The sequence below is a fragment of the Uranotaenia lowii genome, unplaced genomic scaffold (genome assembly GCF_029784155.1).
Source record: "Uranotaenia lowii strain MFRU-FL unplaced genomic scaffold, ASM2978415v1 HiC_scaffold_71, whole genome shotgun sequence".
NCBI lineage: Eukaryota > Metazoa > Arthropoda > Insecta > Diptera > Culicidae > Uranotaenia > Uranotaenia lowii.
The window spans coordinates 23,545-39,006 of record NW_026598656.1 but is presented as its reverse complement, the minus strand read 5'-3'; the positions used below and the strand labels follow the sequence as shown (position 1 = coordinate 39,006).

Below are 15,462 nucleotides of genomic sequence, written 5' to 3'. Positions count from 1 at the left end.
ACCTTCGTTCCATAGGAGCATTCATGCTCTCATGCACGACTGCTTGATGAATCTTCAAAATAGTTTGGAGTTCAATTCGATTTTGTTCGCTTACTTAAAACTGGTTTGACTTAAGGGGACATCGGTCATATTTGAAGGAAAGTGTTCGAAACCGAACTAGCATTCTGTTTAATCAAAATATCATAACGTTGTCATTCCTCAAAATCTGTTTCCATGAATTCTCACAATGAATTCCTCAATTCTGACAAGGGATATCTGACGCAATCCGACTCATTCTTGGGTAGGATACTGACATAACATTCTGCTTCTTTTCTGATTCTGAAGTATCAAACGATGCTGTGGGTATTTGTAGCTCAAGTTCTGGCAAAACGAAAAACTGCATATTTTTTCTGAATCCCGAGATTTTTGGCGATCGTGGACAGACTTCAGCATATATTGACTTCGTCGAAACTGACCGAGACGACCCAATACCCTGAACTGACAAAAATGCAGGCGCTTCGTTCAACTTCAGCTTTCTCGAAAACTCATAAGACATTAGGCAGTGTTGCGAACAGGAATCTAACAAAGCTCTAGCAATCTGAGCGTTGCCGTAACGATCCTTAATCTTTACAAGAGCGGTAGGGAGCAGAGTATTCGATGCAGGCTTAACTGATAGTGCTACGTAGCTTTGGCTTGTGCTTGGCATAGGTGAATTGATTTGTATGGTTGTGTTTGGTGAATTGTGTGTTGCATTTAGTGGTTGAGTGTGTGTTTCCGTTACTATTGGCATGGTTTGTTGTCTTTGCTGATGATAGGCTTGCTGTGGATTAATATGGGTGCTTTCTTGAATAGTAGGTTGTGCATTTGACAGTTGACTGAGTCTCGGATTCGACGGACTTGGAACGGAGGATCGCGTAGCATGCAACATAGTGTGATGCTTTTGTTGACACAACCGACAACTGCTACGAGTGCAGTTCGTCGCAAAATGTCCGGGCTGTAGACAATTTCGACAGACTCGACTTCGATTGGCGGCTTCAACACGTTCTGATATCTTCAATCGAAGGAATCTCTGGCAGTGAAACGGTGAGTGCCATGATTCGGTACAAACGGGCATCGTGAATCCGATCGGATGGTTGTATGGCAAACTGTTGATCTTGTCTGACGTGCTTCGCATGGTGGACTTCTTGCAGAGGTGATTGATTGGAGAACTGAACAGTGACCTTGCAAGAACAGTAGCAGCTCTTCGTACGTTGGGACCTCCTTAGACCCGTAATGCGTCTCCCATTGGCGCAATGTTGCAGAATCTAGTCTAGCGCACAACATGTAGACTAGTATTGTACTCCAAGACTCCGTTGGCTCACCGATTTTCTGCAACATCATCAAGTTTTTCTCAAACTCGCTGATGAGGAAGTTCAGGCCGTCGTAGTTCTCTTTTTTTCAGCGGTTCGAGGGCGAAGAGAGCGTCGAGATGAGCCTTGACAATTAACTTTTTGTTCTCGTAGCGGACTTCTAACATTTTCCAGGCAACGTCGTAGTTCGCCTCTGACAGCTCGATGTTGTTTATTTCCTTCAGTGCATCACCTTGCAGAGAGGAACGGAGGTAAGTGAATTTGTCCATTTTCGTCAGATGCTCGTTGTCGTGAATGAGACTACGAAAAGAATCTCTAAATGTAACCCATTCTCTGATTGTTCCACTGAAGGACGGCAAACGAATCTCTGGCAGCTTTACTCTGGACGTATTCCCTGACACAGACTGACTCTGACTGTTGCTGGTTGTGTTCACCCCTAAGGCATCCTTATCGCCTTGAAGTCTAAGGAGGTCACCTCGAATTGCAAAGTATCGGTCATCAAACTGCTGCAGAATTTTGTCGTTTTCTTCGCGCTGTTTTGCAATCTCCCCTTTGACTTCGCTGTCAGCATCTTTCTGCTCTTTCTCGGCCGCTTCATCCAGCAACATTTCAATCTTGCTCCGTATTTCGAAAAACTCGCTGTACACTGTATCAATCACTTGCAACCTTGAACTTAATTGGCACCGATCACTACCGATGTGATAGGTTTGGATAAATCTATCAGTACCATCGAAAATCACATATAACTGCCGTTCACGTTTTTGCAAAGCCTTCAGCGTACTTCTCGACATTGCAACACTTTTTGTAATCTGACACAGGCTTCAAAACTGGCGAATTCAGACTTGTAACTTTAGACAAGCTCTAAAACTGACACGTTGTTTCTGACACAAACTTAATATCTGACAATATTTCAGACGATTTGAATTCAGACTCGATTTCTGACAGGATTATTTCTGACTTAATTTCTGACAATATTTCAGACCAGGTTTCTGACAATATTCAGACAAGAATTCTGACGCAAGCTTATTTTGAGACTCAGACTCAATTTTGATAAGTTTCAAACAGGATTTTCGACAATATTCACTTAAGAATTCCGACACAAACTGATTCAGACTTAATTCTGACAAGTTTTCCAACTCAAACTCAAACAAACTTGTTTTTTTCTGACAAATTCAGACTTGATTCTGACAATGTTTCCAACACAAACTAATTCAGACTTAATTCTGACAAGTTTCGAACTCAAACTTAAATTCATACAAATCAAACTTGATTCTGACAAGAATTCCGACTCAAACTTAAATTCTTCAGCAAACTTGAATTTTCTGACAAACTCAAACACCTTGGACCCAATCCGTCCAATACTGAATAATTCTGACCAAAAAACCGACTTGCACCTTCTGTGCTACTGACTTGCACCTTTATGTGCTCTGACATGCACCTTATGTGCTTCTGACTCAGGGTATATGCACTTAGTTTGATCAACTCAACGTTCTAACCGATCGCGACGCGAAATACCGAGACTAGCAACCCGATATTGACAGCAGCGAGTGGGCACAACCAGTGAAAATTGCAAAGTAAAAAAATGCCAATAATGAACCAAGACCAATTTATAGTTACGGACAGGGCACACACTTCATGCAACTAAAAGACCAATTCACACTTAAAATCTTTATTGATTCGCACTTTCTTTGGCCTCATGCACCAAGCCAGTAAATACTTCCTTCTTTTAAGATTCCACAAAAACTGCTCCTTCAGACGCTGCGTCGGATGCTGGTTGTAAATCAGCTGACCTCTGCTGCGTTGCTGACCGATCAACCTCAGGTATCGGCTTCACTCCGCTAGTAGGTATCCGGTAGAAATGTCCCGATATCGCGATGGCTGACACTTTTTCCGATGCACTTAATTGCATCCAAACCAAGCGTAAATGGTGAATAATTAGAAGCACTTTTATTGTTCTACACACTATTAATTTTTTGGTGTAAATTTATGTCAAAAAGGATGCACAAAAAAGAAGCATCACTTTTGACATAAAATTACATTGGAAAATACAGAAACGCTTGAAGACATAAAATGTCCGGCTATAATTGAATAGCACATTCGACATAATATTACATCATCAATGATGTAAATTTACGTCAAGTAGAACGCACAAAAGCGTAGCATCGTTTTGGACATATATTTAGATCATTGATGATATAAAATAGCATTGTACATCCTAATATGTAAATAATTCTACTGAATCGAAGCAATCGAAAAATTCCTTTTAATTTAACCACAGTATAAGGAAAGTTCAGATATCGACATTTCGATAGCAACTTACTATCTTCTTCAGTGAGCGTTTTCGATTGAAAACCTTCACTGATAAAAATAGTAAGTTGCCACAAGTTGCTATCGAAATACCGGTATCTGAACTTAGCTTATAACGTTGTTGAATTTAATAAAAATCTTTCGATTGCTTTGATTCAGCGTCGTTTGTATTTTTAGTCATAGGAGCTTTCGGAGACACAATTTTAGAAGCATACATTTCATTTTGATATTCATATTCTTATATTGTTTATGCATCTTATTCAAAAATTCTTTCATATCATTTAAATATATTTTGCAATATTTGCCGCTAGCCTTTGATATTCACTTTTCACGATGCACACACTTAGAAAAATCCACGTGATTTCACATGTAACAGCATGGGTAGAAAGGAATCAGCCATTTACAAGCGATTATACTGGTCATTTCATGTAACCCTACTTGAGTTTGAAAAATATAAACCCACGTATTATTACATAAAACTGCATGAGTAGAAGAGAATCAGGTCATACAGATAACTTAACGTGGTCATACCAGCTCATTTCATGTAAATCTCTGCTTGCGTTCAATTACTCCATGCAGTCATACCAGCATTTTTCATGTAAATCTCCGCTTGCGTTCGATTGTTTTGTTTACTGGAAGATTACATTTGAACCCTCATTTCAAAATGTTTTTTTGTCTCACTTTTGTATCATTTATGTATCATTTTTGTAACACTTGTGTTACATTTTTGTATCGTTTTTGTTTCATTAATGGATCATTTTTGAATCATTTTTATATCATTTTTGTATTATTTTTGAATCATTTTTGTTAAATTTTTGTATCATTTGTGTATCATTTTTATATTATTTTTGTATCATTTTTGTATCATTTTTGTTTCATTTTTGTATAAGTTTTGTATAATTTTTTAATCATTTTTGTATCATTTTTGTATCATTTATGTATAATTTTTGTAACACTTGTGTTACATTTTTGTATCGTTTTTGATTCATGTATGGATCATTTTGAATCATTTTTATATCATTTTTGTATTATTTTTGTATCATTTTTGTACCGTTTTTGTATCATTTTTGTATTATTTTAGTATCATTTTTGTATCATTTTTGTATCATTTTTGTAATATTTTTGTATCATTTCTGTATCATTTTTGTACCATTTTTGTATCATTTTTGTATCATTTTTGTATTATTTTTGTATCATTTTTGTATCATTTTTGTATCATTTTTGCATCATATGTGTGTCATTTTTGTTTCATTTTTGTATCATTTTTGTATCATTTTGGTATCATTTTTGTAACACTTTTGTATCATTTTTGTATTATTTTTGTGTTATTTTTTTATCATATTTGTATCATTTTTGAATCATGTTTGTTTCAATTTTTGTATCATTTTTGTATCAATTTAGAATTATTTTTGTATCATTTTTGTTTCAATTTTGGTATCATTTTTGTATCAATTTTGAATCATTTTTGTATCATTTTTGTATCATTTTTGTATCATTTTTGTATCATTTTTGTATCACTTTTGTATCATTTTCTAGGGCTCGGAAGTTCTTCAAATTAGTATAAACAAAAACTTCAATTGAGTAAGATTGTTTATTATGTGCAACATGTTTAATTTTATACCTCAAGTTTATGTAAAAGAATGTTTGTTGATTTCTTTGAATAAATTCTAAATTGGTAAATTGTTGATCATTCTTCCTCGTTCTAGTCTTGGTTTTTGGCTTCATTAATAATATGTTTCTCTATATCTTTCTTGCTTGTTAATTGGATTTAAACATGATTACAAATCAGTAGTAACAAGTTAAATTTAAAGACCATCCTCAACAAGTAAACTTAAGCTATTTTCTTCAAAAGTTAAAATATGAATTTCTCATATCAATTACACACCAAAAATTTTTGAAAATTACACGAGCCAGAAACGCTTAAACACCTAATTTTCTTATGATTTAATTCAAAGAAGATGTAATTTTACATTACTAAGATCTAATTCTATTTCATCTCGCATCTAATTACCACATCGTGTTTAGTTTTATCGCGAGCTTCCTGAAAAACGATCGTTTAACAAAGTTCTTGTAATAAATCTGATCGCGTATGATTTGTGTTATTTTATTTTGGTGTTATAAAGTGCAAACCTCTCAATGGAACGCGAACATAAGGACAGAAAATATGATCCATGGAAAATTCAGCCACGAATCATGGCAAACTTGGATGAATGAAATTGTATCGAAAAATCAAACGTACCAATGAAAATTTGAATATGAATTATTCAAATGATTCCATTGAATTGTGAAAAAGAGCTTTCGGATCGGATCAAGCCGCGGAAAATTTTTCTTCGTAAAATCGAGTTTAAGTGAGTATTATCAAGTGCAATGTTTACATTATTTCTTGTTCGGTCAGCTACTGGAGCTGTATCTGAGCGATCCGAGCCGAATATCATCCAGACATTAGAAAAGTAAGTGGAATCACCTAAACGGAATATTTTGTTCAAGATAAACAGTGTGCATGATGTCAATAATTACTCGTTTACAGAATATCGAAACCTGAATAGTGAAGTTATTGAGATGAAGTGTTACATGGACAAAACAACAACGTCCATCGGTAGTCGTACCCAACTAGCAGCTGATAACTTCGGATTTGGTCGTTTCCAGCGCTGAACCACTGATGAAAGTGAGGTCCGAGTGTTTCCATACAAGCTTTAGCTTGCGGAAGCATAATCGCCAACGGAATGCTACATACTACTACAGAAAATGTATTCCAGGTAATGTACTCTCGATACCAACCTCGATCAGTACAAAAAAATATCACTACGTATAAATACATACGTATATTATTTCCAGATAGTAAACCTGAAAAAAACTTAAAATAGTTAAAAATAAACTGAAATTTCTTTGTTGGTTCCAGTTTTGAAAGAATTAAATGTAATTTTGGTACCTTCGATGAAGTCGTTTTACGATGGATTTTTATAGAATATCCACGATTTTCCTAAAATCTGGAATCAGGAAATTTGGGCCATGATTGGTCGCAGGCAAAGTCGAGTAAACTCAGCAAATAAAAATTGAATAAAATCTGGAATCTAAACTTTGAAATTTTGTATAAAACAACAATGCACATTCAAGGTCAATTTTATTTTTGTTTTGCTAAGACACGCGAAACGTAAATGTAGCTGGTTTAAATAATTTTTACACCAATTTCAATATTTATAGTGAGAATTCAAAATGACGAAACAGCAGAATTTTAAAAATGTGTCGAGATAAATTTATACTTATTCAAATATTGAGTTCAGCTATTTTTGTGTTTATTACAACGTAACACAAACTCAAATGTTATAACCCAAACGGTTTTATAATGTCTATTTAAAGTCAACTGCTTTGCTTCTATCTAATGTTCAAGAATTGTACCCTGTAAAATAAGTTCAATTTAAAAATAGAATCATGCAACGAAAAATGCGGTTTTCTGAAGAGGTCAAATAAGTCAAATGAAAACAAATCGAGTTGTTAGCTTAATGGAATAGCAAGTTTGAAAACCTGCATTTAGATTGTAAAAATTTACTAGAAAGATATTCTGTTTTAGAGATATTGAGAAAGCAAAATAATATTTTCACCCTAACTTCAAACACGATTTTCTAATAACAGTGATTATATAATGCTATTTTAAAATACACAATGAAGCATCAAGACAAGAAAACAGGTGGATAAATGGTTTCAGTCACCGAACCTACCTTGGTTAAAATTTCAATTTAGTGTTAGTGAAATATATATAGTGTGTATGTCATAAAAGTGTTCAATGAAGTTTGGTCAAAACCGATAGAAATGCATTTACAGTTGATCAGCTCTTTTTCTGGGCTTTTTACTGGGCTGCTGATTAAACAGCTATTCAAATACTAACGCGCAGGTGTTTATTTTAGTTCTTTATTAGCTGTTTTGTTCAAAATTTCAAAAAGAGATTTTGTCAAGACAAATCAATTTCAATTTGGCCATCTCGAAAGGCAATTTCATTTAATTCTTCCCAATTACAAGTCCACAAAATAACAGATTAGAACCCTTTGATTACAATTTGAAAACAAGTACCTGATTAATATTTCATACTGAGATTATAAAATCAAATCAAATTTTATTTCAAATTTTATTCAACTTTTCATTTTAGATAGACCGATTTCTATCTGGTATTGAACAATCCTATTGTTATGAAGTTAAATTTTCTGGTTTTGCTCAACATGAAAATAACTTTTACGGTTCTTCAGGGCAACACGGAGTAGGTCGTCAATACGATGGGGACCACTCTTAGGAATACTTTCGGTTGTTTGCCGGAGGATAACAGCACTTATACCAGGTAAGATTCGATTAATGATTTGAGTTTCTGTACATTTTGACCAGTACATAACAAATTCAATAATAACGTTTTATTTCCTTAAAACAGGTCTCTTGATGGTATTTTTCTTCTCGTCAGGCTCCGGCAAAATACGTGGTGGAATTACCTCTCAAAGTGGACTTATGATCCGGAATCTTCTCTGCTTTTGAATATTGCTTTGATCCCATCATTCATCGTACGTTTGTCTGAGACTGACACTAATCTACCCCAGGATGCCCAGGGTGTTTGGAGGATAACATCCTTGAGCGCTAAGCTCCGAAACATAATTTATATATGGGTTAAAGGTTAGTTTATTTAATACAAATAGGGATCATTGTATGAACTTCAATATTCTTGAGATTTAAAATTGATATTTTCTTTTCAGCAAGCATAATCATGTTCACAAGCCCTAGTCAGATGAATTAGAAAAAAGAACCGTAGAACCTATGTAGCCTGCTCTGGTCGATCCCCTTTAAGCGTATAGCTTTTGCGCCACTCCGTTTCCGGAGACTACACACCACGGTTTGTTTGCCCGGCTGAGACTCTCTTCTGGGCAGGTCCCGAAGATAGTCAGAAATGTTATAAGGACCGATTCAGATAGGCTGACAATGAATGTGGTGTAAAACTCAAGATAATATCTTGGACTCACTCATTAGATTGCCCAAATCACCCCAAGATCCCTAGCAAATACACGGTAAGAGGTCACTCATACCTGAGTTACTCATCATTGGGCCTCAGAACACTCTAAACCAACACGTTTTGGTCGTGGAAACAGAAAAGCCCAATTCAAATTGACGCACGTGGCGTCGGGCAAGGAATTCGTTACGCGAAAGTCTAATGGCAAGCTCAGAGTTTGTCTGGACTTCCGTAAAGTTAACGCGTGGACGAAAAAGGACTCCTATCCAATGAGAGCGATGGGAGACATATTCCATAAGCTTGGAAAGGCGAGATTCTTTTCAGTTGTGGATTTGAAAGACGCGTACTTTCAAATCCCACTGAAAGAGGAATCGCGTGACTATACAGCGTTCCGCACTTCGAAGGGTTTATGGCGTTTTAAAGTATGTCCTTTCGGCCTCTGTAATGCTCCTTTCAGCATGAACAAGCTGATGGATCGGGTCATAGGGTTTGACCTGGAGCCTCAGGTGTTCGTTTACTTGGATGACATTGTCATCGCTACAAAGACATTCGCTGAACACTTGAGGTTACTGAAATTAGTAGCAGAGAGACTCAACAAGGGGAATCTAACCATATCGCTAGACAAGAGCAGATTTTGTCGAAAGCAAGTCTCGTACCTAGGATATTTGTTAACCGAAGAGGGGGTAGCTATCGATAATTCCAGGATTGCTCCTATTCTAGATTATGCTAGACCACGCAGTGTAAAAGACATCCGAAGACTACTGGGTCTTGCAGGCTTTTACCAGCGTTTTATAAAGGAGTACAGCCGTATAGTAACACCAATTTCCGATCTGCTTAAGAAAAGTAAGCAGAAGTTCGTGTGGACCGAAGCCGCGGAAGGAGCCTTTAACGAACTTAAGTCAGCTTTAGTTTCAGCTCCGATTTTAGGGAATCCTAGTTTCGACCATCCATTTGTCATCGAGTCAGACGCTTCCGACAATGCGGTTGGAGCTGCATTGATTCAGCATATTGAAGGAGAACCTCGCGTTATTGCCTACTTCAGTAAAAAACTGAGTAGTACACAACGCAAATATGCTGCTGTTGAGAAAGAATGCCTCGGAGTGCTACTTGCTATAGAGCACTTTCGTCATTATGTGGAAGGGACACGTTTTAAGATAGTCACGGATGCGAGAAGTTTAACTTGGCTCTTCACAATGGGGGTAGGGACGGGCAATGCCAAACTCTTGCGATGGGCCCTTAAAATCCAGTCCTACGATATAGAGCTGGAATATCGGAAAGGACGTAACAACATCCTTGCGGATGCCTCGGGCCTCGGGCCCCACGTTGGGCGCCAAAATGTAGCCTGCTCTGGTCGATCCCCTTTAAGCGTATAGCTTTTGCGCCACTCCGTTTCCGGAGACTACACACCACGGTTTGTTTGCCCGGCTGAGACTCTCTTCTGGGCAGGTCCCGAAGATAGTCAGAAATGTTATAAGGACCGATTCAGATAGGCTGACAATGAATGTGGTGTAAAACTCAAGATAATATCTTGGACTCACTCATTAGATTGCCCAAATCACCCCAAGATCCCTAGCAAATACACGGTAAGAGGTCACTCATACCTGAGTTACTCATCATTGGGCCTCAGAACACTCTAAACCAACACGTTTCGGTCGTGGAAACAGAAAAGCCCAATTCAAATTGACGCACGTGGCGTCGGGCAAGGAATTCGTTACGCGAAAGTGACGAGACATAAAAATTTCTCTACTTAAAACATTTATTCGGAGGAATTTAAGTACTTTATTTGTGGGATTACATCGATGTTTAAACTTTTATTCTTAACGGTAAGTGAATTTCAAATTGTGTACTTCGTTTCATGTGTGTATAATTCATAGAGTGTAATATACATGGGATTAATCTTAATCATCTATCTTCTAATTCTTCTTATTTTTCTCCTCCTAATCCAGTGCGTGCAAAGAAATAATTTCAAGCTTGAACCGTTGGTGCTAACGGGCCATATCTTGTCCGGCAGAAAAGCGTAACGCTGCCGGCACTCGAGGGGTAGAGATGGGCTGTGTGGGCGTCTATAAATTACGTATGCATACTTTATGCTCCACACAGCCGAATATTTAATGTTGGGCCTGAATTTACAGGATCCGAAAAATCATGATTTTTGATATGCGCAAATTTCAGTGGCGTCTTTCATGGACGCTAAGAAGACCCCACGCTGCACCATATAGATGAGAGCACAGCGTGGTCGATGTCTCGCAGTACGCGCTGCAAAGCCCAAAGAGGGAAAAAAAAGAACAATGCAATGGTCATCGACTCACCAGAAGATGTCTTATTCTCAGCTCTACTTACAACTCCGGCTCTCGGCTGATCGAATGATGACGTAGCCGACCGGCGGCGATTCGCTCTCGGTGATGATGATAAGCTGGGATGGAGCGTGACGTAGACGGATGGCTGGCAGAACAAATGCTGCTGACTGATTCTGCTACCCTGGTCGCTGGGCAGAATGCGATGTCGGTTGGATGTTGTGAACCGCGGCGTGGACGATAGCGTGGGTGGCGGCGATCGCTTTCGTCCCGTCGATTCTTCCGGTGTTCTTCGGCAGGATCGATAATCGTATGGTGGAAGGCCTTGTTAGCTGTATGTTAGGGCGGAAACTATGTTTGGCCATACGGCGTAAAAGTTAGCACATTCACGGTTGATGGTTCAAGATTATGCACGACTTTACCTGGATTTATTTGTTATAAAAACACGCACTGGTTTTATTACGCCCTAATCTAACCAGCTTTATTGGCACTAGCTGGGAAAAAAAATAAATGAATTAAGCTTCGGAATTTTAACATTCGCCACTTATATTACCGTTTGAAAAACTCTAACTTTTTTAAAAGAATTCTAAACGCGATCAACTGACTTCCACTCGCGATAACTGCCGAGATCAAAGTGAACTGCAGCGTGTATCCTCAGTTCAGGGCCAATGACCTCGGACCTACGACCTCAGCGGAAGTACGTCATTTCCCGAGCATTCTTTAGAAATCTTCGGGAAATTTACGAATCTAACGTGCGGCGCGTTTTACATACTTTCTTTGGCCCTATCCGTCTCTTTCCAAAACTTTTCGAACCATTGTCGAAATCGACTGTAAAGAGAGCCATCCTGAGCCACAAATCGACCGACCAGTTGATCGGATTGAAAAAGGGATCGAAAAGAGAGTACATTAAGGCGGATCCAATATAGTTTGGTCGATTTCGAGAATTGGAACTTATGTTCTAAAATTTTCAAACGAGCGACTGCTACACCTAATACACAGAGCTGATCGACGATTAAACTAACTCAGCCTGCAGAGTAGAAGCAATCATGTCTAACACAAGATGACACTGACGAGGATAGACTAATAGGATGAACTCGAAAGCTTAATGAAAATTGGTAAGGCTACGATAAATTTTACATATTTTTTTGCTTATTCATAGATCTCGGTTGGGACGCCTTCCGGAAAGCATCATCCAATCGATTGGCACCAAGCTGAACGGTGTAAGATATAAAAGCTAATTGATATGAAAAATTCATATTTTAACTTTTGAAGAAAATAGCTTAAGTTTACTTGTTGAGGATGGTCTTTAAATTTAACTTGTTACTACTGATTTGTAATCATGTTTAAATCCAATTAACAAGCAAGAAAGATATAGAGAAACATATTATTAATGAAGCCAAAAACCAAGACTAGAACGAGGAAGAATGATCAACAATTTACCAATTTAGAATTTATTCAAAGAAATCAACAAACATTCTTTTACATAAACTTGAGGTATAAAATTAAACATGTTGCACATAATAAACAATCTTACTCAATTGAAGTTTTTGTTTATACTAATTTGAAGAACTTCCGAGCCCTAGAAAATGATACAAAAGTGATACAAAAATGATACAAAAATGATACAAAAATGATACAAAAATGATACAAAAATGATTCAAAATTGATACAAAAATGATACCAAAATTGAAACAAAAATGATACAAAAATAATTCTAAATTGATACAAAAATGATACAAAAATTGAAACAAACATGATTCAAAAATGATACAAATATGATAAAAAAATAACACAAAAATAATACAAAAATGATACAAAAGTGTTACAAAAATGATACCAAAATGATACAAAAATGATACAAAAATGAAACAAAAATGACACACATATGATGCAAAAATGATACAAAAATGATACAAAAATGATACAAAAATAATACAAAAATGATACAAAAATGATACAAAAATGGTACAAAAATGATACAGAAATGATACAAAAATATTACAAAAATGATACAAAAATGATACAAAAATGATACTAAAATAATACAAAAATGATACAAAAACGGTACAAAAATGATACAAAAATAATACAAAAATGATATAAAAATGATTCAAAATGATCCATACATGAATCAAAAACGATACAAAAATGTAACACAAGTGTTACAAAAATTATACATAAATGATACAAAAATGATACAAAAATGATTAAAAAATTATACAAAACTTATACAAAAATGAAACAAAAATGATACAAAAATGATACAAAAATAATATAAAAATGATACACAAATGATACAAAAATTTAACAAAAATGATTCAAAAATAATACAAAAATGATATAAAAATGATTCAAAAATGATCCATTAATGAAACAAAAACGATACAAAAATGTAACACAAGTGTTACAAAAATGATACATAAATGATACAAAAGTGAGACAAAAAAACATTTTGAAATGAGGGTTCAAATGTAATCTTCCAGTAAACAAAACAATCGAACGCAAGCGGAGATTTACATGAAAAATGCTGGTATGACTGCATGGAGTAATTGAACGCAAGCAGAGATTTACATGAAATGAGCTGGTATGACCACGTTAAGTTATCTGTATGACCTGATTCTCTTCTACTCATGCAGTTTTATGTAATAATACGTGGGTTTATATTTTTCAAACTCAAGTAGGGTTACATGAAATGACCAGTATAATCGCTTGTAAATGGCTGATTCCTTTCTACCCATGCTGTTACATGTGAAATCACGTGGATTTTTCTAAGTGTGTGCATCGTGAAAAGTGAATATCAAAGGCTAGCGGCAAATATTGCAAAATATATTTAAATGATATGAAAGAATTTTTGAATAAGATGCATAAACAATATAAGAATATGAATATCAAAATGAAATGTATGCTTCTAAAATTGTGTCTCCGAAAGCTCCTATGACTAAAAATACAAACGACGCTGAATCAAAGCAATCGAAAGATTTTTATTAAATTCAACAACGTTATAAGCTAAGTTCAGATACCGGTATTTCGATAGCAACTTGTGGCAACTTACTATTTTTATCAGTGAAGGTTTTCAATCGAAAACGCTCACTGAAGAAGATAGTAAGTTGCTATCGAAATGTCGATATCTGAACTTTCCTTATACTGTGGTTAAATTAAAAGGAATTTTTCGATTGCTTCGATTCAGTAGAATTATTTACATATTAGGATGTACAATGCTATTTTATATCATCAATGATCTAAATATATGTCCAAAACGATGCTACGCTTTTGTGCGTTCTACTTGACGTAAATTTACATCATTGATGATGTAATATTATGTCGAATGTGCTATTCAATTATAGCCGGACATTTTATGTCTTCAAGCGTTTCTGTATTTTCCAATGTAATTTTATGTCAAAAGTGATGCTTCTTTTTTGTGCATCCTTTTTGACATAAATTTACACCAAAAAATTAATAGTGTGTAGCTTTTATATCTTACACCGTTCAGCTTGGTGCCAATCGCTTGGATGATGCTTTCCGGAAGGCGTCCCAACCGAGATCTATGAATAAGCAAAAAAATATGTAAAATTTATCGTAGCCTTACCAATTTTCATTAAGCTTTCGAGTTCATCCTATTAGTCTATCCTCGTCAGTGTCATCTTGTGTTAGACATGATTGCTTCTACTCTGCAGGCTGAGTTAGTTTAATCGTCGATCAGCTCTGTGTATTAGGTTCTACGGTTCTTTTTTCTAATTCATCTGACTAGGGCTTGTGAACATGATTATGCTTGCTGAAAAGAAAATATCAATTTTAAATCTCAAGAATATTGAAGTTCATACAATGATCCCTATTTGTATTAAATAAACTAACCTTTAATCCATATATAAATTATGTTTCGGAGCTTAGCGCTCAAGGATGTTATCCTCCAAACACCCTGGGCATCCTGGGGTAGATTAGTGTCGGTCTCAGACAAACGTACGATGAATGATGGGATCAAAGCAATATTCAAAAGCAGAGAAGATTCCGGATCATAAGTCCACTTTGAGAGGTAATTCCACCACGTATTTCGCCGGAGCCTGACGAGAAGAAAAATACCATCAAGAGACCTGTTTTAAGGAAATAAAACGTTATTATTGAATTTGTTATGTACTGGTCAAAATGTACAGAAACTCAAATCATTAATCGAATCTTACCTGGTATAAGTGCTGTTATCCTCCGGCAAACAACCGAAAGTATTCCTAAGAGTGGTCCCCATCGTATTGACGACCTACTCCGTGTTGCCCTGAAGAACCGTAAAAGTTATTTTCATGTTGAGCAAAACCAGAAAATTTAACTTCATAACAATAGGATTGTTCAATACCAGATAGAAATCGGTCTATCTAAAATGAAAAGTTGAATAAAATTTGAAATAAAATTTGATTTGATTTTATAATCTCAGTATGAAATATTAATCAGGTACTTGTTTTCAAATTGTAATCAAAGGGTTCTAATCTGTTATTTTGTGGACTTGTAATTGGGCAGAATTAAATGAAATTGCCTTTCGAGATGGCCAAATTGAAATTGATTTGTC

The 15,462-nt window shown here is 36.0% G+C and overlaps 2 protein-coding genes across 2 annotated transcripts; both read right to left on the bottom strand.

Moving 5' to 3' along the window:
• Positions 1–1,369: 1,369 nt before the first annotated feature.
• On the bottom strand, positions 1,370–2,119 carry LOC129760654 (uncharacterized). The gene has a single exon (XM_055758311.1). The coding sequence runs from the start codon at positions 2,117–2,119 to the stop codon at positions 1,370–1,372; it is 750 nt and encodes a 249-aa protein (XP_055614286.1).
• Positions 2,120–14,417: 12,298 nt separating this feature from the next.
• Positions 14,418–15,208, bottom strand: LOC129760653 (uncharacterized). Its single transcript, XM_055758310.1, has 3 exons — positions 15,086–15,208; positions 14,763–14,998; positions 14,418–14,682 (listed from the first exon to the last, which is right to left on the bottom strand). The coding sequence occupies exons 1-3, from the start codon at positions 15,145–15,147 to the stop codon at positions 14,642–14,644; spliced, it is 339 nt and encodes a 112-aa protein (XP_055614285.1). The 5' UTR covers positions 15,148–15,208; the 3' UTR covers positions 14,418–14,641.
• Positions 15,209–15,462: the final 254 nt, after the last annotated feature.